Below are 19,421 nucleotides of genomic sequence, written 5' to 3'. Positions count from 1 at the left end.
TATGACGATACATATCACTCCGGCCATGGCGGATCCTCCAATCGTCTGAATACCGCCACGAATTTTTTGCCGGCATTTCGCTCTACTTTCTTCCCTTCCTCTGTCTCCGTCTTCATGGTAGCAACACATTCATCCCCCTCACATTCCTCCTCTCCAACCCTCTCGAAGCTTGGATGTGCATCCAGATGCTCGACCATCCACAAATGCAGATCCTCCACATCCGTAATCGTATAGACTTTCCCGCCAGGTTTCATAACAAACGCATACTCGGAATTCAACGTCGTGCTAACAATCCGTGCTTTGTGCTTCCTCGCCTTGAAGTGCGGGTCGGGAAAACATAAAAAGATAGATTCCAACTGGCCCTTGGTGAAGAAGTTGGGTAAGAATTTCATGGTATTGGCGCGAATGCACGAGWCGTTTTGAAATTCTCCTGTGGATGCGTGTTGAGCTCGGAGAGCCTTGGCTTTGTCTTGCACGAAGGACGTTACGGATGTGCGGATTTCCATGCCGAGGATGAGGGACTGGGGGAGTTTGGGGGAGAGTGCGAAAAGGAGTCCGCCAAAGCCGCAGCCTATGTCTGCTACTGTCACTTGTTTGGCCATTGTCGGGAAGCCGGATTGTTCTGCAGTGTCTTCTTTTGGGGCGATGAAGGCCGGGTAGTGTTGGCTCCAGTCCATTGCTGCTGGAGACTCTGGACTTTGACTCACTTAGCTTTGACAGAGTTGATATTGAAAGTGATACATACTAGGTCAAGTCATGATCTGAGAATGGATTCGCATGTGCTCGTTGCCGATAGTATTTTTTCTGTGGAAGTTCGCCCTCCTGCTTCTCTTCGCGCTTCTGCCGTTTCTTTGCTGGCCCGGCCATGATTATTTGAGCTGGAACCGATTGAAGATGTCAAGTGACGAGGAGGTGATCGGGCGTGAATTCAGCGAATGATGTACAGGCAAAAGTTAAGGTCCTAGTGAAGTCGATTATTTCTTAGCGTCGTAATTTGCAGCCTCAGGCATCATCTCAAAATATACACCATGTGTGGACAATAGCAACCACAGATGTGAAGTCCTAAAGACCACTGCATTTGCCAAGGACTGCAATCCTCACGTAAAACAGCACATAAAATATCTCAAGGTGCAGTATGGGCACATGCCTTATCCAAGACATCAATGCCATTCCTTCGTAGCTCTCTCCAAGCTCTGCTCCCTAGCATTCCTCAAACGAAAGAGCTGGGTTCGGCCTTTACTCCGTCCTCCACCGACGACACAGACGACGAACGTCTTTGCTCGTAGTCGACGCCATGCTTCTCCTCGCTCTCAATCGCTCCTCGCTTCGCAAGTCGGATGGCAAGAGCGTGGGGATAGACAGCTGGCTCAGCCGTGGTCATTTTGTTTTCGTGTAGCTGCCGTGCTTGGTTGATGAAAGTTGATTCGTATGCCAGTCGCTTTCGATTTCGTACGACCCAGCTAGCCATGGGTTCTTCTTTCTGTGGCTGAGTTGGCGTCGTATGTTGATATGTATTGAGGAGGGAGAGCTCGGGATCAGCTTTGGTCGGTGGCTCGTTCATTTCTGCTCGATGCAATCGTTCGTTTGCAACTGCTGGTGGGTTGTTTATAGAAAAGAAGCCCCTCATGGTGAAGCGTGGTTGCCTTGCAGTCGTGAATGCTGCAAGCGGAAAGTGTTGGCACGAGACAAAAAGAAATCGTCTTCCCTTTCAATTCCAGGACAGTTTCTGTGACTACTCCTTGAACACAAATAGACTTACACAGCGTTGGTGCATCGCCTTATCATACACTCGGTGCGTTGCGATGCTTCCGCACCAATCTTGGAATATCAAACCCGGCATTGAGGAAAGCGATCCCGAGATCCGGTACCAGTCAGCGCGGTATAAGCCAAGCCATTGGCTCTATGGGGTACAATCATGCCCTAGACCGRGGAACCTCGAACCAAACTTGCCCTGAGTTTCGTGAAGGATGCGTGCAATGGATGCATCAACTCAAGGTGAATTCGAGCGATTCGATAAACTTCACAAGGATTTGCTGGCAAGCCCACAGACCGACGTCGCAAGGACTTCACAGCGCATGATGCTGCTTATCGATGGATCGCTAGTATGGCATTTCGTCCGCGTTCCTACTTACGTGCCTCGTAAGAACTGGCTTAGCCCCCTGGGTTAAGCTGCAGAGCAGTGCCTGGCCCCCTTAACACAGCGATGGAGCTTTGCCGCCTCGAGAGAACGTGACTTTGTTCCATCCCTCTTTCACATCAGTCATGTTTCAGACATTACTTGTGACCTTTCCCTCCATTGAGATATCTTCGTGCATTGGCCTTTCCAGATTGCCATCTTCAAGCCTTGATCACTCCGTGCTCCTGCAGGTACTTGGTGATGATAAGCACAGCCTCCTCAACACTCGTCTTCTCCGAGTGAATGTGGATTTCTGCGTTATCTGGTGCCTCGTATGGTGCGCTAATGCCAGTGAACTCTTTGATTTCGCCTGCTCTCGCCTTCTTATACAGGCCCTTGGGATCGCGCTTCTCAGCCTCCTCAATAGGAATGTCAACAAAGACCTCGATGAATGGGAGTGGAGAGTCGACGTTCTTGGTGTCGGCATGGAGATCGCGGGCAAGCTGGCGGTCAGCCTTATATGGAGAGATGAARGAAGTCAGAGCGATGGTGGTCGAGTCGGMGAAGAGCTTGGCAACCTATGAGGCATGAGCATCGGGATGTAGACGTCTTTACTATGCAGAGTGTTCTTTACCTCTGCGATACGGCGAATGTTCTCCTCGCGATCCTTTGGCGAAAAGCCCAGATCCTTGTTCAGACCAAATCGGACATTATCGCCGTCGAGTCTGTAAGTTGCCAGACCCAGGTGAAGCAAATGTTGCTCAAGAGCCGTCGCAATGGTAGACTTTCCAGACGCAGATAGACCAGTGAACCAGATCGTGGCACCCTGTTGCTTGCGAAGCTCACTGCGCTCCTTGCGGCCGAGGCCCTCGTGCCATGTGATGTTGCTGATGGGGTTGTTAGAGGTGAAGGAGAAGTTTGTTGGGTGGTAAAGGAATGCTTCCACCTACGTTGCCATCTTCGCTTGGGGTACGTGTTGCTTGAGGTTTTGTTGCGGGTGTGCTTCAAAACAGGAACTTGCAATTTCTTCACAACTGCGAGAGGCTTCAACAGAAAAGTGTTGACTTGAGGGCGCGTTAGGTTGCGATGATGAAATTCTTGTCGGCCGATCACGGCATCTGCATCAGCCCCTCCCGGCTCGCGTTGGCTTCCCTCACGTCTACCTTACCTACCTTACTTCAAGGCAGCGGCCGCTCTCGTCTTGCCTTTGACATGGTCGTCGTCATGGTAATCGTACCATCGCCGCGGCATGTGAAAATCAGATCAGATCTATGAGAGCCCGGCTCCATACAAAATGTCCGGAACGACTGCGCTGGGGAGCCATGGCATGGCGTTCACAAGACCAGAGTCACGAGCGTAGAGCGACGTAGGTCAGGAGCACTCGTGCATGACCTTCCTTATCTACCTTCAAGACCACCTGCCCCATACAAGGGTGGTGGCAACTCGGAAAGTGGCGGGGGAGAGTGATGTGGGATGCGCGCTCTGAAGAAGCAGATTTACTTGTGATCGTGCTCACATCCCGTCCCATGCGATAGCAAACCTACCGAAGGCCATTACATGGAGATTTCCCCATCTTCAAAGAACAGTTCCATCTATACTTTGATGCCTCACAAACGGTACCAAATGTTAAGTCGAGGTTCCATGATTCCAAGGTCCGGTCGTCCCATTCACTCTATTCTTCCCTCCCCACGATTTTGAGCTTTTTTTATACCTCATTGTTAAAAAACCTCACCTGCTTGCCACACCAGCTGCACCTGCTCTTCTTCATCACTCGACCTTCTCATCACCTACATGTTCATTCCCAGCACTTCAGCACTTTGTTCAGCATCGCCATATTGCATGCTTTTCCGCGGCATACCCTCATCGCCAACAGTTCTACAGCTTGCAGCTGCAGCGAGAATTTCAAAATGCCGCCGACCGAACAGATAATTTGGGAAGCTAAACACAAGCCTGGATCCCTCAAAGGGTCACGACGGCCGTCCACAGTGGTTGATGCCAGTGGCTGCAGGGTTACCAGAGGCTTCATCTTGCCCAGCAGATCTTCATCGCGGGATTCCAGCGTCTCCTCTCACGCACCGCCATCCCCCGGCATTCCAGCATCGCCACTGGAAGACGCAGCTCCAGGCTTTTTCAGACCGAGCGGCTCGCTATACCACGCCCCAGAGATGGCTATTCTCAGATCAGATTCAAACTGCTCCCTGCACAAGCCTTCACGAACGAGCAGCTTTCTTCGACCGCCMCAGCTAGGTGGTCGTTCAAAGACTTTCCACGGTAGGCGTGCTAGCTGCTGGTACAATGAAGGTTCCGATTCCGCCGAAGATGCAAAGTCTTTCRGCCATCTCGTTAAGCTGCAAGTGCCTTTGCGCCGCACTCAAAGCGATCATACTGGTCTCATCTCCATCCAGGCCGCGGACATCACCAACATCGAGATGCACACGAATGATACTTCGAACGGATCATGTGCCATATTCGACACACCTGAAGTAGAGAATGCCATCGCCTCCGACAACGACGATGATGAAGAGGATGAAGACGACTTCATAGTGGCAGGCAACTCCTTCCATGTAAGCGGGATTGCAGCACAACGCAGCCGGCCTACCTACGCCCAGCGGCGAGCCATAAGTGACCAGCGCGTCACGCGACGGGATAGTGTACTGCAAGTACCACCCATGCCGCCAGTGCAACAGTTCAGCGAAGTCGTAGTCAGCACTACCGTTTCTTACGTGTCTGCCGGATACGAGGAAGAAATCGAGACACCAATTGAAGTCAAGTCATTTGCCGATGAGGAGATTGTCCCGGCCCATGCGCTTCGACCATCACGAAGCAGACCTCGCCCCGCCAAAGGAGTTCTCAAACATGCCGGGAGCAGGTCATCTTCCGAGGATAGTGTCAAGCATGTTCACACTGCGATCAGTAGGGGCAGCGGATCGGTCGTTAACGGTAGATTGGTGATGCCCGAACCTGCACCGCAGGTGAAGTAGGGTTCATTTGGGACATGGCTGCTGTCGATGCTGTGGGTTGGAAGGCAAGAGAGAGTGGATGGCTCTGGAAGGCAGGGACTATGGTGGGAGACACATTGATGAGACCAGCGCAGGGATCGAATACAGGGGCGCATTTACAGTGGGATTGATTGAACTTCAACGATTGGAGTGGCTGCTTCTACCTCAAATGTACGAGGCTTAGCGCAGGCGTGGTGTTTCGAATGTGGCTTGGGCGTTCCGGATTTTGTTAACGGACAAGTGATACCCAGGAGAGCGTTGAATACAATAAGTTTACCAACATGAGACCTATCGATCATCGCTCCTTGTGATACTTGCTCGGGACGWACGGCATCTTCGCTACCACAGCATTCCGTGCCTTGCCTCTGACCACCACCTTGACTTCGGTGCCCGACTTGTGCATGCCGTCTTTGATGTAGCCCATGGCGATGTTCTTCTTTAGCGTTGGACTAGGGCATCCTGAAGTGATCTTGCCAATTGKGTTGCCCTCTGTGTCTTGGATCTCCGCTCCCTATGAAGAACATGTCAGAATGTGTTGTATATGCATTCTCGCAACTGGGGTTCTTGATGCTGCGTGAAACTTACCTCCCGAGCGGGGGCGCCTTCAACGATCAGGCCGATTCTGCGACGAGAGACGCCAACGCCTCCCTTCGATACAGGTGTGAGCTGTGGAACGATAGTCTACAAGCACAATAGGTTAGCCACAGATGTCTGACTTTTGAGCAGGATGAGTCTCACCTCCGCGCCGTTGAACGAGGCACCTTCGCCACTACGGCGTGACTTTGGCACGATCCAGCYCAAAGCAGCCTCCACAGGCGTCGTGGTATCGTCCAAATCATGGCCGTACAAACACATGCCTGCCTCTAGACGCAAGCTGTCACGCGCACCAAGTCCAGCAAAGCGGAGCTTGTCTGGAGTCGCGGTCTGCATGAGAAACTTGGTGACCTCAACAGTCTGAGATGGATGGATGCTGAGCTCGAAGCCATCTTCGCCAGTGTAGCCGCCACGAGACGCAACGATTGGGAGAGACTCTCCTGACGGTAGGGCAAGTGTGATATACTTTTGATTGCCAAAGTAYCACTGGTTGAGGTCAACCTTGCACGAGTCGCTGAGCGTAGACTGGAGAATCTCTGCAGCGAGAGGACCTTGGAGAGCAATGAGTCCATAAGGCTTTCCATCCTCAGCTTGCAAATGCCGGAGGTTAACAACGGGGTTGACAGTATTCTCCCACTTCTCAATAGCAGAGGAGAGATAGGCGAAATCTTTATCTCTACATCCAGCATTGGTCACAAGGTAGAAAAGGTGCTTGGGACCGTCTTCCAGACGAGTGATGATGCAGTCGTCTGCGATTCCACCTGTCTTGGGATGCAAAAGTGTGGAAAGCGATGACTGGCCGGGCTTCATCTCCTTCAGTCCAGCGGGCGTGATGGATTCGAGAAATGCTTCGGCGCCGGGACCCTCGACGTGGTACTGCACCATGTGGCCAACATCGAAAAGAGAGGCCTTTTCGCGTGTCCACGCATGGGATTCGCCAACGGAAAGGTCGGAGTACTGGACAGGCATGCTGTATCCTCCAAAGGGAACCATTTTGCCGCCATGTTGGATATGAAGATCGTAAAGATCGGTTTTGCCTGGCTTTGCGTCTGTGAAGAACTCTGGTACAGGAGTCACCCTGGAGCTCTGATTTCGCTTTTGTTGCTGGAGCAATGAGCTCTTCGTCTTGGTTGCAAATCTGGAATAGTTCTCTCGTCCAGAAGGGCGGGTCGAAAATTGACGGAAAATCGCTGCGGATGCGGTCTTCTGGCTAGGCATAGACGAGATTTTCAAGGCATTCCGAAGAGGGAGCACCGTCCGCGGAATAGCTCTGATGGCCGACATGTTGTTGGTGGCCTTGCAGAGTGAGAGTGAGGTGTGCGGACTGATCGCCAAAGAACGCTGCAAAACACAAACAACTCCGTAAGAGTAGACTAGGTTGGGTCACGATACTTGTATTCTTACTCCATGTTCCTGCTTCCCTAGAGAGGAAGAAAGGTCCGGCTAGGTATCAAAGGCCGAAAGTGCATTGGAAGTCGGGTCTGATGGCCTTTTTAGAGCCCCACATCACTGTCAAGCTTCGGTGGACAGGCGCTCGGACGTCAGTTGTGATGCTCGTCTCGTGTTGCTGTCCAACCCAACCTGGAGAAACAGACGAGTCCATCAACTCACGGCTAGCTAGCTATAACGGACTATCCTTCTTTCACCTTCGGCCTCCAGCACGATGCCGGTACAGACCTTTTTCCTCGTTTCGCTGCCAATCTCCATCACACCGTCTGGCGATCGAGACGAAGCTCTCACGACTCTCCGCTCTGCTGTTTCCAACGACAACGGCACCACATATCCCTTTGCCATCCCTGAATTCAAAATTGGCACGCTCGATGCATTGGTACAGCAGGCAGATGAATTGGCCAAGCTGGAGCAGGGCTGTAAAGGAGTAGCAGAGAAGGTGGCAGATTCGCTAAGATCATTGCTCGAGGGTGATGAGGAGAAGCTGCAAGAGCAGAAGGTAGTCAATGATAGTAGGTGATGATCTCAGATCCGGCTGGCTCATGCAAGAGTCTGCGTGCTAAGTACATCTATTAGGACCCGTTGAGAACTACCTTCAGTCCTTCCAATGGAACAAGGTCAAGTACCGGTCCGACAAACCCATCGCCGAGTTGGTAGACACCCTACAAAAGGAGATTGCCGCCGTGGACAACGATGTCAAGGCAAAGTTCCAGCAATACAACACAACCAAGACCAACCTGGCTAGCATGCAGCGCTCACACACTGGCAACCTCTCCCAAAAGTCTCTTGTCAGCGTGGTCAACCCAGATTCCCTTCTTAAACCCGACGACTCAGAGTACCTGCAGCAGCACCTTGTCGCTGTTCCCAACCAGCTTATCAAGGACTTCCTCAAGACTTATGAATCGGTCGCCCCTATGGTCGTTCCACGCAGCGCACAATTGCTGGCCAAGGACGACGAATTTCAGCTTTATGCCGTCACTGTTTTTAAGAAACACTCCGCAGAGTTTGTGCACAAGTGCAGGGAGCACAGGTGGACACCACGAGAAATGAAGTTCACAGAAGGCGGACGGGAGGCTGAGGAGCAGGAGCTGCGGAAGCTGGAAAAGGAAGAGCGGAGAGTGTGGGGAGAAGCATTGCGATTGGGGCGGACAGGCTACAGTGATGCTGTGCAGAGTTGGATACACGTGCTGAGCTTGAGGGTGTTTGTTGAAACGGTCTTGCGATACGGACTGCCGCTCGAGTACGTTTGCGGGTTGGTCAAGGTAAGTTGAACCGGGTAAATGTGGTCGGTACCGCCCATGCTAATTTTGGTGTAGACGGACAACAAGCGCTCGAAGAAAGCGAAAGCATCTCTGGACTCGCGCTTCTCGGACTTGGGCGGTAATGCAATGAGCAAGGACAAGAAAGGCAAGCCCAAGCAGGATGACAGCAATATGCAGCAGGAAATGGCTGCCACCGGGTTCGGTGGTGGAAGTGAAGGGTATGAACCCTATGTGTTCTACGAATTCGAGTTGCAATAGTGGCGGAGCGAGGCTTAGGCATTGTATATTGTATACCAACAACCAGGAAGGCATGGAATGGAAATAGAGTGGCGTCTGGTTCTGCCGTGACGCGAGAAAGCGTTACATCATGCAATAGCTCAGCGTGCAGGGTGTGCTTGAGATTGAGTTCACAGATGTTTCAGTTGTTCGGAAATCGTCTTTACGTCGCGACTTCATCGCAACTTCTAGATTTCGTTGACAAGAACGCCTGATGTAAATGTTGGGCGACCGCCGGCAAAATTCGCGATGGACAAGGTTGAGATTCGAGTGACGTTGAAGTGGCCTTTCGGGGTCCTTTCGTGACCAGCGGTGAGCATACCTTACCTTACCTTTCTCACTCCTCTTGTCTCCTACCTACCATTCCGGATGCTGCACCTCTCTGGCCGGCACATCCTCAAGCTACACTGTGGCATGCCGATGTCTAGGAGCCAGCCAACAAATTCCGGGACAACATCTCAGCCCCAGGCGTGCAGTGGAACGCCTTGAACTAGGACTATTCTCGGCTAGAACATGCAGCAGACCGCCGCTGCACCGGTTTGTCCAACAAATGTCCAACAACCTGGGTCAGTCTGCGTGTGCTCCAAACCCAACAGCCGCTCCCACAGGTCAGCAGCCGCAGCTGGGACCAGTGACCGGACAGATCAGACACATGCCGGCGTGTACATGTGGCGGCTGCATCTTCATCAGACGTAGAGCCATGCGCGACGCGGGGCAAGCGTCTTAATCACAACGTTCGGGTTGCCCTAAAACCAATGAGCGAAGGATGCAGCCAACGCGCACTCCTCCGACAGCAGGTCGAGACTAATAACGGTAGGTCTGTTGGTTGACTCATCTAGCCGAGCAGCAAGCCATTTCCTGCTTGTATGTCTCGCCCACCGCGGCTGAGACGTGCATTGCACTACGGGCTTAGTGGACGAGGCTGAAATCCTTCGAGATCTACTGTCCCTCTCTTCCTCTTCCTTCCATCCTTTCCACCCATTCCACGTGTAAAGAAGAAACGCATCCAGACGTAAAGACCACGCGGGTGCCCCAACCAATAGACTTGTCAATCTGCTCACCGGTCTGTTGCGTTTCTGCTCGCGACAATCAGGCAACCCACACTCATAGTCGTCTGAGATCTGACTAAGATCAAGATGCCTCCCTTACCCTACTACTACGGCGATGATGGTGCCTACGACTACGACTCCTCACGACGCCCTTCACCTCACCATCACTATAGCGACTACCGTAGGACTGCACACCTCGATCCAGGCTTTACCTCTGGTGGTCTGCATCGAAGCCGATCTACCGGCCACGGCCCGGCTCCTGTGATCAACATACACAATCGCATGGCCCAGGACAACGACAATCGATCACCTTCACCTCAGCCGCCTTACATGCCTCAACCACCTTACATGCATCAGCCAATGTACCCAATGCATGTCCCAGTGCCTTATCCAGTCGCCCGATCTTCCCCACGGGTCACTCCTCGTGCCTCACCAGAAGTTCGCGGACGACGTCTAGGCGATCGGCTGGGCGACGAGCTCGAGCTTGACCTAGCTGAGATGGCGTTGGAGCATCGTTATGGCCGATCCCGGTCGAGGGGACGCTCTGACGCCTCTGTCATGCCAGGTGCTTTCCCCGGACTCGCTGAGTGGCAGCTGAAGAAACGTGAAGAGGAGCTCAAGGAGCAGTCGCGCGAGCGAAGGTGGAAGCTCGAACAAGAGCGCATTGAGACCAAGATCAAGCTTGATAATCTGGAGGCGGCCGCCAAGAAGGAGAGGGCTGAGGAGGCCGCGAAATCTAACGAGCAGCGTGTTCTCGAGAGCTACCAGCGAAAGCTTCGAGAGCAAGCTGAGGAAGCGAAGTCTAACGAGCAGCGTGTTCTCGAGAACTACCAGCGAAAGCTCCGGGAGCAGGCCGAGGAAGAGAAGCGCCTTGCAGCGGAATTTGAGCAAAAGCAACGCGAACGAAAAGAGATGGAGAAAGCCGAGGAGCAGCGGATCAAGGACAAGCTGGAGAAGGACAAGATTGCAGAAAAGGAGAAGAAGGAGCGCGAATACAAGGAGTTCAAGCAGCGCGAGCAGGATGCCAAGGATGAGGAGGAACGCGTATACAACGAATTCCTGCGCAAGCAAAAGGAGAAAAAGGAGAAGGCAGAAAAGGAAGCAAAGGAAGCAGAGGACGCTTTCCAAGGCGAGATGCGCAAGCGTCTCGCAAATCTCGGCTATACTGACAAGACCATCGAGATAATGGTCGACGAGGAGAAGGCCAAGAAGTTCAAGACACAAGTTGAGAAGAAAGACGATCCTTTTCAACCACCGCGAGCACCCGTCTACCCGAAGATCAAGACCAAGTACATCTCTATCGAGACGCTGCGGTACTACCAGCTTCCTTGGAAGTACGACCCGGTATGTTGCACAATTGGCGCTCGTTTCAGATCGTTTGCTGACTGCTCCACAGACCAACTCAGAATACATCATCATTCTCCAGGACATGGACCATCGCGAGACAGAGCTTCTGTTTGAGCACACTTCTCGGCTACGAAGCGGCAAATTGCTGCTGGAGCCCAAGAAGGAGAAGCCTGAGTTTGCCTTTTATCGTAGGAGAAGTCGATCGAGAGGCCGTCCAACGAAGGAACTTGGCATTTTGCGGATTGCGTGAGAATGGACACCATCAAAATTTGATGGTTTGTTTCATGTGGATGGAGGGAAGATGACTACTTTCCGCACGAACGCGAAAGGGATCTCCACTTCATCGTCAGGTGCGGTGGAAACATGGCACCAGCAGCGGCTTGGAGGTGCTCGTCTCTATGGAGACAAGGAGACCTGCGCGGCTCAGCGTGCATCTGGAGCATACCTTTCGAAAAGTTGCGTCGCGTCAACTGGGTAACGAATGGTCTCGCACTCTAGGGTTTGGTATTGCTTTATGGGCATTGAAACGACGTTGCTTTGGATTGGTTCTGTTGGCAGTAGCAGACAGACTTCAGCTCACAGCTCGGTATGAAGTCATACACGCGCTGCAGGCTACTGCTTCAAATGGGTATCATCTCACACTTCATCCCTCTTCTCAGATCGTAGTGGGGACGATCCAAGAACATCTCGATTGTCGAATTTGCTCTCGTGACCTTCACGATTGATCACCTGTGCCACACACAAGCTGTCGGCAACGACAGCATGTCCTTGGCTTTCATCAAGTATGACGATTGTCACATGTCAAGCCACTTCTTCCAGAATCCTCACACGAGCATATTCTGCCGGCTTGGCGAACAGGGGTTCAATTCTTGAACCCATGCGCACTCAAGCTCCATCGAAGAAGAGAGTGGGTCTCGGGGAGAAGGAGTTCGAGACCCAAGGGAGGGTGGACCTTGAGGGCGATAACAACATATGCGTCTGTTGATGTTCAGGTATTTAGCATCCATTCGAGGGTCCGCAATTTGACCTGCGGTTTGAGGCATTTGAAGCTCCCGTCATGTAGGCGAAAGCTCATCTCAACGATCCCCTGATCCACGAGCAGACTACACCTCCCATTTCCATTGCTGGCCAATATAACACTCACACACAGTGCGATTAATGAAAGCAATGCGAGGAGATTATTGAAAAGAGAACACAGCTCGGGTGCAATCTCGGGCGGATCATTGGTTCATTCGTGGTCTCATCGCAGGCGGTCTCCTGTCGAGGACGCTACTACGCGGCTGCCGCCCTCGCCCCCGCTCCCAGGGTCCGATGATCTCCCCAAAAAGACACTGAGTTACGGTCCACCGAAGGAAACTGGAGCAGACTACATGTGTCCTACATGCCCGAGGTTTCCTTCTACCAGTTCCCTTCACTCTCTCTCATCAACGACAAGTCGAGCGCAATTACACGCCGTGCGGCAGCAACCTGTCGATTGCGACCCCTCGCCAGCTAGCGGCATACTATGAGAAGCAGTGCTACACATCCTCAGAATACAAGCAATGTCCACAACTCCTCAGGGCGCGTCCACCGCCCGCCGGCCAGATCAGGTCGACTCACCTCTGGCTTTACRACACATACCGATTACCTTCGATACCACTGAGCCTGACAAGAGTGCCTTGCTGCTAGTTGAGCAGTACTCGCCGGAGTGGAAGAATGAGGAAGGCGCGATCGAGTTGGTGCGCTTCACGGAAGGCATTACCAACACCCTGATGAAGGCAATTAAACGGCGTCCGGGCAAAACAGACTTGGAAGTGGATCAAGACGCCATACTCATCAGAGCGTACGGGAAAGATACCGAGGTCCTTATTGACCGCGAGAGGGAGCTTCGCGCTCACAATTTGTTGGCAAATCTCGGATTGGCACCACCCCTACTTGCTAGATTTGACAATGGGCTCATGTACTCCTACATTGCTGGCGATGTATGCACGCCTGAAGATCTTCGGAAGCCTGAGGTCTATCGTCAGGTAGCAAAGAGACTTGGGCAATGGCATGGTTGTCTACCCATCTCTACTATTACCTCCACGCCGATAATCGAGGCCACCAAAACAGAGGACTCAAAACACCTGGCGGCCACGAATGGTAACAACACTCGACCCGAGCCAAATACGTGGACCGTTATGCAACAGTGGGTCGATGTGCTTCCTGTAAAAACCGAAAAGGAGAAGGAGCAGAAGCAAGTGCTGCAGGCAGAGCTTGATCTTGTTTCTGCTAAACTTGGCGACACACCCGGTCTTGACGGCAAAGACTACGTCTTCACCCACTGCGACCTCCTTTCCGGCAATGTGATTATACCTGCCGTCGATCCGAGCAGCGAGTCCACAGAAAGGCCAGTCAATTTCATTGATTATGAATATGCCACTCCCGGCCACGCAGCATTTGACATTGCAAACCACTTCGCCGAATGGTGCGGCTTTGAGTGCGACCACAGCCAGGTTCCCACAAAGTCTCAAAGGCGAGAGTTCCTGCAACATTATGTGGCTTCTTACCGCTACCATTCCATTTCCGACAATGACACCATCGCTGTTGAGATTGACTTCAAGAAAGACATCGATCAGCTCTTCGATCAGGTGGAATCCTTCAGAGGTCTTCCTGGACTATATTGGGGAATATGGGCATTGATTCAGAATGAGATTAGTCAAATAGACTTTGACTACGCCAGCTATGCTCAGCACCGACTTCGCGAATACTGGGCATTCAAAGAGGAGACCGACGGGTCTCGGGAGAAGGAAGGCCGAGAAATGTACGTGCGAGAAAAGAAGTGGCATTCAGAATAGTGGTGATGGGCTATTGGCGAGCCGGATGGCGGAGATTAATCTAATGGAACGAAAGAGCGGCGTGATGTGGTATACGGCACATATACCAGGAATGTGCGATATATTCACTGCGTCAACTGTCTTCAACACGACATTGGTCTGTGATGGTTGGGGGCGAAATGAGGCTTCTTGTGAATATTTGGTCATTGWGCTTCCGTGCAAGTCCGGAATACTGACTCTTCGACTCATATTTCTAACCTTCATACTCACATCGAGCAGGTAAGCGAGATACTTCTCGAATGAGCGGACGAAAAGAAGTTTCCTACAGCCTCAGACTTTTTGTCCCTGTCCCATTTTCTAACGACTAGTAACATTCTGGGTAAGTATCACATTCTCCTATACCATCTCCCCTGCACTCAAGACCAAATTAGTATGGCCTTTCGACCATGAACTTACCGGCCAAGCTGAACGCAACTAATGGGTTGTCCGTCCTCACGCCCCCCAAACTCTTCTCTCCACCCACGGCCTGGAACAAGAGATCTGCGGGCGCTACCAAACTCCACAAGCGTCCTTGATACCATCAACGAAGCACTTCAATCGACAAGAATGTGGTCCATAAGATATGAGAGTCGAGATGATGCTCTAACCAACAGATCACACAACGCTCAMGTCCAAGCAACCTGCCAAGCTTGAACCCAAAAGCCAAAGCAGTCGAATTGCTGACGCCGTTGAAAGAGCGGACAAGGTCGCCGCCAAACTACTGTTTTGCTACCTCGTCGGGCAGTATCTCGTTCACGCTCATGGTAGAGTTGATCGGGCCGCGTACCAACCTCCTTCGCTCTCGCGATGAGCCTGTCACCTCTATATGGTGAGTGAAAAAGCGATGAGTGATCAAGTTTGGGAACGAAAACTGCAGACTAGGAGTCAATCATCGCAACGGACTTTGAAACCCGGGTTTGTGCTTCGTAGAGGCACAGTGGATTCGGTTGAAAATGCCTCGACGATGAATGAGACTCATTTTACACTGAAAATGCGAGAAGCAGCGAGCACTTCGGATTGCGTTCACGACCCACCGCATATAATCTGATAGTTGTCAAGAAGAGGCGAGGTGATGAAGAACACTCAAGGACTGATGTGTCATGTTGGTGGAAAGGAGGGCTGGTCAAAAAGGTCCGTGCTTTTCTGTTCATATTGTCCATGAAACTTTCGCAAGTAGTAACGTTACCTTACTATTGTAGTTACAGTACCACACCACGCAAGATCTGAAGCAGCACCTGTCATTGGAACGACGAGTGTATGATGCAAGATTCATGTGACCCTGAGTTGTAATTCTCAGGCGTTTCTGAATAGGAAAAAAAAAGCTGAGCTTGCCCGATTGGTACATCAATGCATGCTATTGTCGACTTGCTATTGTGACCAACTTTCGAAGCGGTATAAAGTTGACTTCCCTTCCAGTTCCATTTCCATCCCAACTCATTCTTCATCATTCATTTGCTTTTCGAAGCACAACATCAGCAGTCTCACAAATAAATATACAAACCTGCTCTTGTCTTCTTGGCAGGCAACACCTTCTCCCCCATCAATACGATTCCAGAAGAAAGAACCAGAGTGCGAACCAAACAACCCCCATCAATATAACTTGCGGACCTCCACAGTCTACCACTCCACTTCCGAGCTTCACGACCAAACTCTGGCCTGGACAGCAATGCTCCCAACAATCTACCTCCCCACCCCAACGCCCCAAATGCAACCCCAAACTGCCTCCAACCTCATCGACCCACCACCCTACGAAGAAACCCTCGACTCAGACAACGACTCCGACGACGAAGAAGACGTCGAACCGGGAAACGAAAGACTCGCCAATCAACCCCTAACCCTCACAATCAACACCGCCTCCAGCATTCACGGCTGCAACAACCTCGTTCAAACACCCCCACCACCCTTCGCAGAAATCACCAAACTCAGCACCTCTCTCTTGCAAGTCATCCACCACATCACTGCCCCCGACATCTCAGCGTCTGCAACAACAACATCAACAACGCAAGCTGTTAAACGCCCGAGAGCACTGAAAGTAGATCTGACAATCAACTGTGGCATCACAGTCATCGGGGACCGGAATGTCATCGGAGGGATTGGATTGAGGCAGAAAGGAAGTCCGGCCGTCGCTCCTGAACCGGGGTTCACGGCGGAAGCTTCTGTGGTTGATGCTGCGAGTGGCGGGGCGAAGAGGAAGGCAGAAGATGTAAGTGATCCAAGATGAGTTTGTAGGTCGACGTGAGCTGACAGTGCGGTTTTATAGTCTCCCGAGAGTGAAAGCGAGCCTTTGGTGAAGAGAGCTGCCATTGAGACTTAGATGTGAATCATTAGTGAGGGGAAAAGTTTGGAAATGTTGGGATGGGGGAAAGTCGATTAGAGAGTGTCCAAAGGTGTAACAAGTGGAGGAGCGGTGGGAAATCGGTGGTCTTTCCTCAATTATCGTAGTAATATCGTCCATCAGCCTTGCTGTCGCAATATGGTTGACGAACGTGACATTGACGAGATACAACATCGTTGCCTTCACGAGGCTTTTTATCTGTCTTTTCAGATTCATCGCCTGCTGTTCTTAMACTTCCGCTAATACATTGGAATGTCGGCGCCCTAAGGTCGACCGGTTCGATACCTGCTTCATCATAAATATCGTCGACCGCTCACTCATGCGGGAGTCTGCGCGGCAGAAGTAGTATTCTGCTGACTGGACTGACGCTGTCCATAACCCTAACCCCCAAAGTCAGGTAACTGAATCTGATGAAGTGGCGCCGTAGATACTCACCTGGCTAAGGTAACTCCCAACGCCAGACGCGCCAGGGTAGTTTCCACCGCTTCCTCCATGACCCTCTGCTGCAAGACGACGTTCGCGATACTTCCGTCCATTGATGATGTTTTGCAGCCGCTTTCGTTCCCGTGGTTCGACTATCTTGGTCCAGTCGAGGTCTTCGCCAGGTTCTGCATAGTTGACGATGTCGGCTAGCGTGCTGGCTGAGATCTGGCCCTGACCGCCCGTAGAGGACATGGCCGGGTCATCGCGTACAAAGCGAGACTGCGTGGGTGTGGACTGCGGGAAAGACGCAAYGTCCGATTGGAGTTGCGAGACTTGACGAACGGGTGGCGCGACCGCTTGGGGTGGAAGGTGTGCTTCTCGGGACCCCTGATTCTTCTCGTGTAAGAAGAGGCGATGGTTCCACGGCGGAAGTCGCTTATCACGCTCATATAAAAGACCGCAATTATTGCACAGTGTCTGTTTTGATTGTCAGCATAGTTCATGTAATGAAACAGAATCACAACGTACCCTTGCACCAGCGGGACCATCCCTGACACCCCAGATGGCCGTGCCCCAGATATAGCAATGCGAGCAATGCCAATGCGGTCTTTCGACTTCGGTGAGTTGGCTCGAAGTGCCTCCAAACCCGGCAACGTCTGGTGTGTCGCGTCCAGCAGGCGACAGACTCCTGAACCTGCGCTTTTTCTTCGCTCGTTCACCACGTCCCATGCGCTCGTCATCTCCATACAGGGATTGTTGTGATGCACCCAGACCACCGGAGAAGTAATCCGCCATTCCACCGCTCTTCGTCTGCAATGTCGTGGTAAATCGTGCGGTTTCTCGTCGCTGTCTCCGAATTTGTCGCTCTCGATCGCCTTCTCTCCTCTCGATCTCCTCCTTGTTAAGGACTTCGATCTTTGGCTCCCAGTCGGCTCCAAGACCGTCTTCGTCGAATCTCCAGCCAGCTCCGACGCCAAGTGCGGACTCGGCAGTTCCGTGATACTCGCAAGCTTCGTTCTCCACAACACCCCATCCATCAACGCCGCTCCCAACAACACCAGCGAGGGTGCCAGCATTATCAATCATGTCCTTTTTCAGTCGGAGGCTGGCCTCGTAAATGGCATGGGCCATGTGAGGAACCCATTCTCCGGGTAGGCCAAGGTCTGCGCAAGTTTGTCTGGCGAAGATCTCCGGAAATCCAGGAGGATGAAGAAGGGACCATTCGAACTTGTCTGTGTACAGCTTGTTCTGCATGTTGATAGACAAGGTTATAATGCAACGATGGGTATCTGGTGGGTTCAATGCAGAAGACGCCAACGGGTCTTTGGGCATTGGCTGCGCGGTCGCTGCAAGTGCGGGAGTGGACGAGCCGTTCACCATCGGAGTGGACGGGTCAGATGACGGGATATTTTGAGGTGGCTGTAGATGGCTTGCCGTGGGGATCTCGGTGTTGAGAGGAGTTGACGAATGTTCTCGAGATATGGCGGGCCTCGCGGAGGGAGTAGGCGCATTCGTAACTGGCGCGGTCTGCTGGCTAGCATCGGGCTGGAACAGTGGATGCAACGCGGTCGCAGCATGTTCCTCGAGCTGTAATCGAATCTGCTGCGCAATCTCCACAATCATATTCTGTTTTCTCATCACGGGAAAGTCCAGCTCATCGACGAAAGTCTTGGCGAACATATCCGGTGTGATGAGAGCTTCGTGCAAGTTCCAGAGGAAACTATCTTTTAGCCTGTAGGGAAGGGTGGGTTCTGGCGCTTTGTATGCTGGTAGGTTCTCGTCGATTCCAAAGTCCTTTGCATTGCTGGGTGTGGGCAGAGCGGCCTCGGGACGAAAGGGCGCCACGTCGAGGTCGATCTTGATGGGAATGAGGGTGGTCGGCAGCGCGGACTGCACATGCATCTGCCGCTCGGTCAGGGTACGTTTGGGCTTGCCCATCCAATCCCTCCAGATACCCTGCACATCGACAGGCGCATGAACCTCCTTGCCCAACTCCTTCACCTTCTCGGCCATCGGATCTGGACCTTGCCGCTGCTKAGCGGTGCGCAAACCGGTCGCGGGGCGGGGACCATCTGAATCTTCAATACTATCATCTTCAAACTCCTCGGCGTAGTTGATGGCGGTGGTGCCGCGTTTGGTGGTGCGAACGTGCGGCAGAACGGTCTGGRGGACAACTGGAGTGAGCAGCGAGTTCCCATAGGTACGGATCCGCGGCGCATAGCTGGACACGAACGCCTGTGGCGCATTGGTCCGGTTGACATTCACCGCCGTGGCCATGATGCGCGGTGGAGGAGGAGGTCGTCTGGCAAGACCGCGAAGGTCCGCCGCGCGTGGAGTGCGGAATGGCGCACAGGCAGAATCGCGTGGACCCGGCGACTCTTAAGCACTACTATTGAGGGGGAATCCGGTGTGGCGTGAGAGAGGAACCAGCCTGGCAGCGAGTAGATTGTCAATTCCTTGAAGATCAGAGGAAGACGTGACGGCGCGTTTGCGCCAGCGAAAGCGAACTTTGAAGGAAGGGACCAAAAGCACCACGTTTGATGGGACCCATCAAATATTGACGAACATCTCCATCAATCACTGTTCCCACATTCCACTCTGCCGTCCTCCCGCCGTCACTACCTGGTGTTGCTTGTCTCCTCTCCTCTCCCGACATTGAACGTCTTATTATCCACCACAATTGTGCGCCAGGATGCGATCAACACCAGCATCTCACGTGCCGCGGCCATGTGCAATG

General features: G+C 52.4%; 9 protein-coding genes; 5 read left to right on the top strand and 4 right to left on the bottom strand.

Moving 5' to 3' along the window:
* Positions 1-14: 14 nt before the first annotated feature.
* Positions 15-867, bottom strand: RCC_08578 (probable methyltransferase; the record flags this gene model as incomplete). XM_023773828.1 has 2 exons in its annotated part: positions 15-696; positions 746-867. The coding sequence occupies 2 exons, from the start codon at positions 865-867 to the stop codon at positions 15-17; spliced, it is 804 nt and encodes a 267-aa protein (XP_023629596.1).
* Positions 868-2,337: 1,470 nt separating this feature from the next.
* Positions 2,338-3,074, bottom strand: RCC_08577 (probable Adenylylsulfate kinase; the record flags this gene model as incomplete). XM_023773827.1 has 3 exons in its annotated part: positions 2,338-2,694; positions 2,751-3,003; positions 3,067-3,074. The coding sequence occupies 3 exons, from the start codon at positions 3,072-3,074 to the stop codon at positions 2,338-2,340; spliced, it is 618 nt and encodes a 205-aa protein (XP_023629595.1).
* Positions 3,075-4,023: 949 nt separating this feature from the next.
* On the top strand, positions 4,024-5,097 carry RCC_08576 (uncharacterized protein; the record flags this gene model as incomplete). Its single annotated transcript, XM_023773826.1, has 1 exon — positions 4,024-5,097. The coding sequence occupies one exon, from the start codon at positions 4,024-4,026 to the stop codon at positions 5,095-5,097; it is 1,074 nt and encodes a 357-aa protein (XP_023629594.1).
* Positions 5,098-5,410: 313 nt separating this feature from the next.
* Positions 5,411-6,993, bottom strand: RCC_08575 (related to aminomethyltransferase precursor (glycine cleavage system protein T); the record flags this gene model as incomplete). XM_023773825.1 has 3 exons in its annotated part: positions 5,411-5,626; positions 5,701-5,796; positions 5,854-6,993. 3 exons carry the CDS (start codon positions 6,991-6,993, stop codon positions 5,411-5,413), a joined length of 1,452 nt encoding a protein of 483 aa, XP_023629593.1.
* A 379-nt stretch (positions 6,994-7,372) lies between these two features.
* RCC_08574 (probable H+-ATPase V1 subunit c, vacuolar) lies at positions 7,373-8,678 on the top strand (the record flags this gene model as incomplete). XM_023773824.1 has 3 exons in its annotated part: positions 7,373-7,670; positions 7,735-8,420; positions 8,475-8,678. The coding sequence occupies 3 exons, from the start codon at positions 7,373-7,375 to the stop codon at positions 8,676-8,678; spliced, it is 1,188 nt and encodes a 395-aa protein (XP_023629592.1).
* Positions 8,679-9,832: 1,154 nt separating this feature from the next.
* On the top strand, positions 9,833-11,342 carry RCC_08573 (uncharacterized protein; the record flags this gene model as incomplete). XM_023773823.1 has 2 exons in its annotated part: positions 9,833-11,089; positions 11,142-11,342. 2 exons carry the CDS (start codon positions 9,833-9,835, stop codon positions 11,340-11,342), a joined length of 1,458 nt encoding a protein of 485 aa, XP_023629591.1.
* Positions 11,343-12,633: 1,291 nt separating this feature from the next.
* Positions 12,634-13,908, top strand: RCC_08572 (related to ethanolamine kinase 1; the record flags this gene model as incomplete). Its single annotated transcript, XM_023773822.1, has 1 exon — positions 12,634-13,908. One exon carries the CDS (start codon positions 12,634-12,636, stop codon positions 13,906-13,908), a length of 1,275 nt encoding a protein of 424 aa, XP_023629590.1.
* Positions 13,909-15,631: 1,723 nt separating this feature from the next.
* Positions 15,632-16,240, top strand: RCC_08571 (uncharacterized protein; the record flags this gene model as incomplete). XM_023773821.1 has 2 exons in its annotated part: positions 15,632-16,129; positions 16,187-16,240. 2 exons carry the CDS (start codon positions 15,632-15,634, stop codon positions 16,238-16,240), a joined length of 552 nt encoding a protein of 183 aa, XP_023629589.1.
* Positions 16,241-16,578: 338 nt separating this feature from the next.
* Positions 16,579-18,961, bottom strand: RCC_08570 (related to SFH1 subunit of the RSC complex; the record flags this gene model as incomplete). XM_023773820.1 has 3 exons in its annotated part: positions 16,579-16,641; positions 16,697-17,161; positions 17,213-18,961. 3 exons carry the CDS (start codon positions 18,959-18,961, stop codon positions 16,579-16,581), a joined length of 2,277 nt encoding a protein of 758 aa, XP_023629588.1.
* Positions 18,962-19,421: the final 460 nt, after the last annotated feature.

This window comes from Ramularia collo-cygni, assembly GCF_900074925.1.
Source record: "Ramularia collo-cygni strain URUG2 genome assembly, contig: RCC_scaffold14, whole genome shotgun sequence".
Classification (NCBI taxonomy): Eukaryota; Fungi; Ascomycota; class Dothideomycetes; order Mycosphaerellales; family Mycosphaerellaceae; genus Ramularia; species Ramularia collo-cygni.
This window is presented reverse-complemented; position numbering and strand designations above follow the sequence as displayed.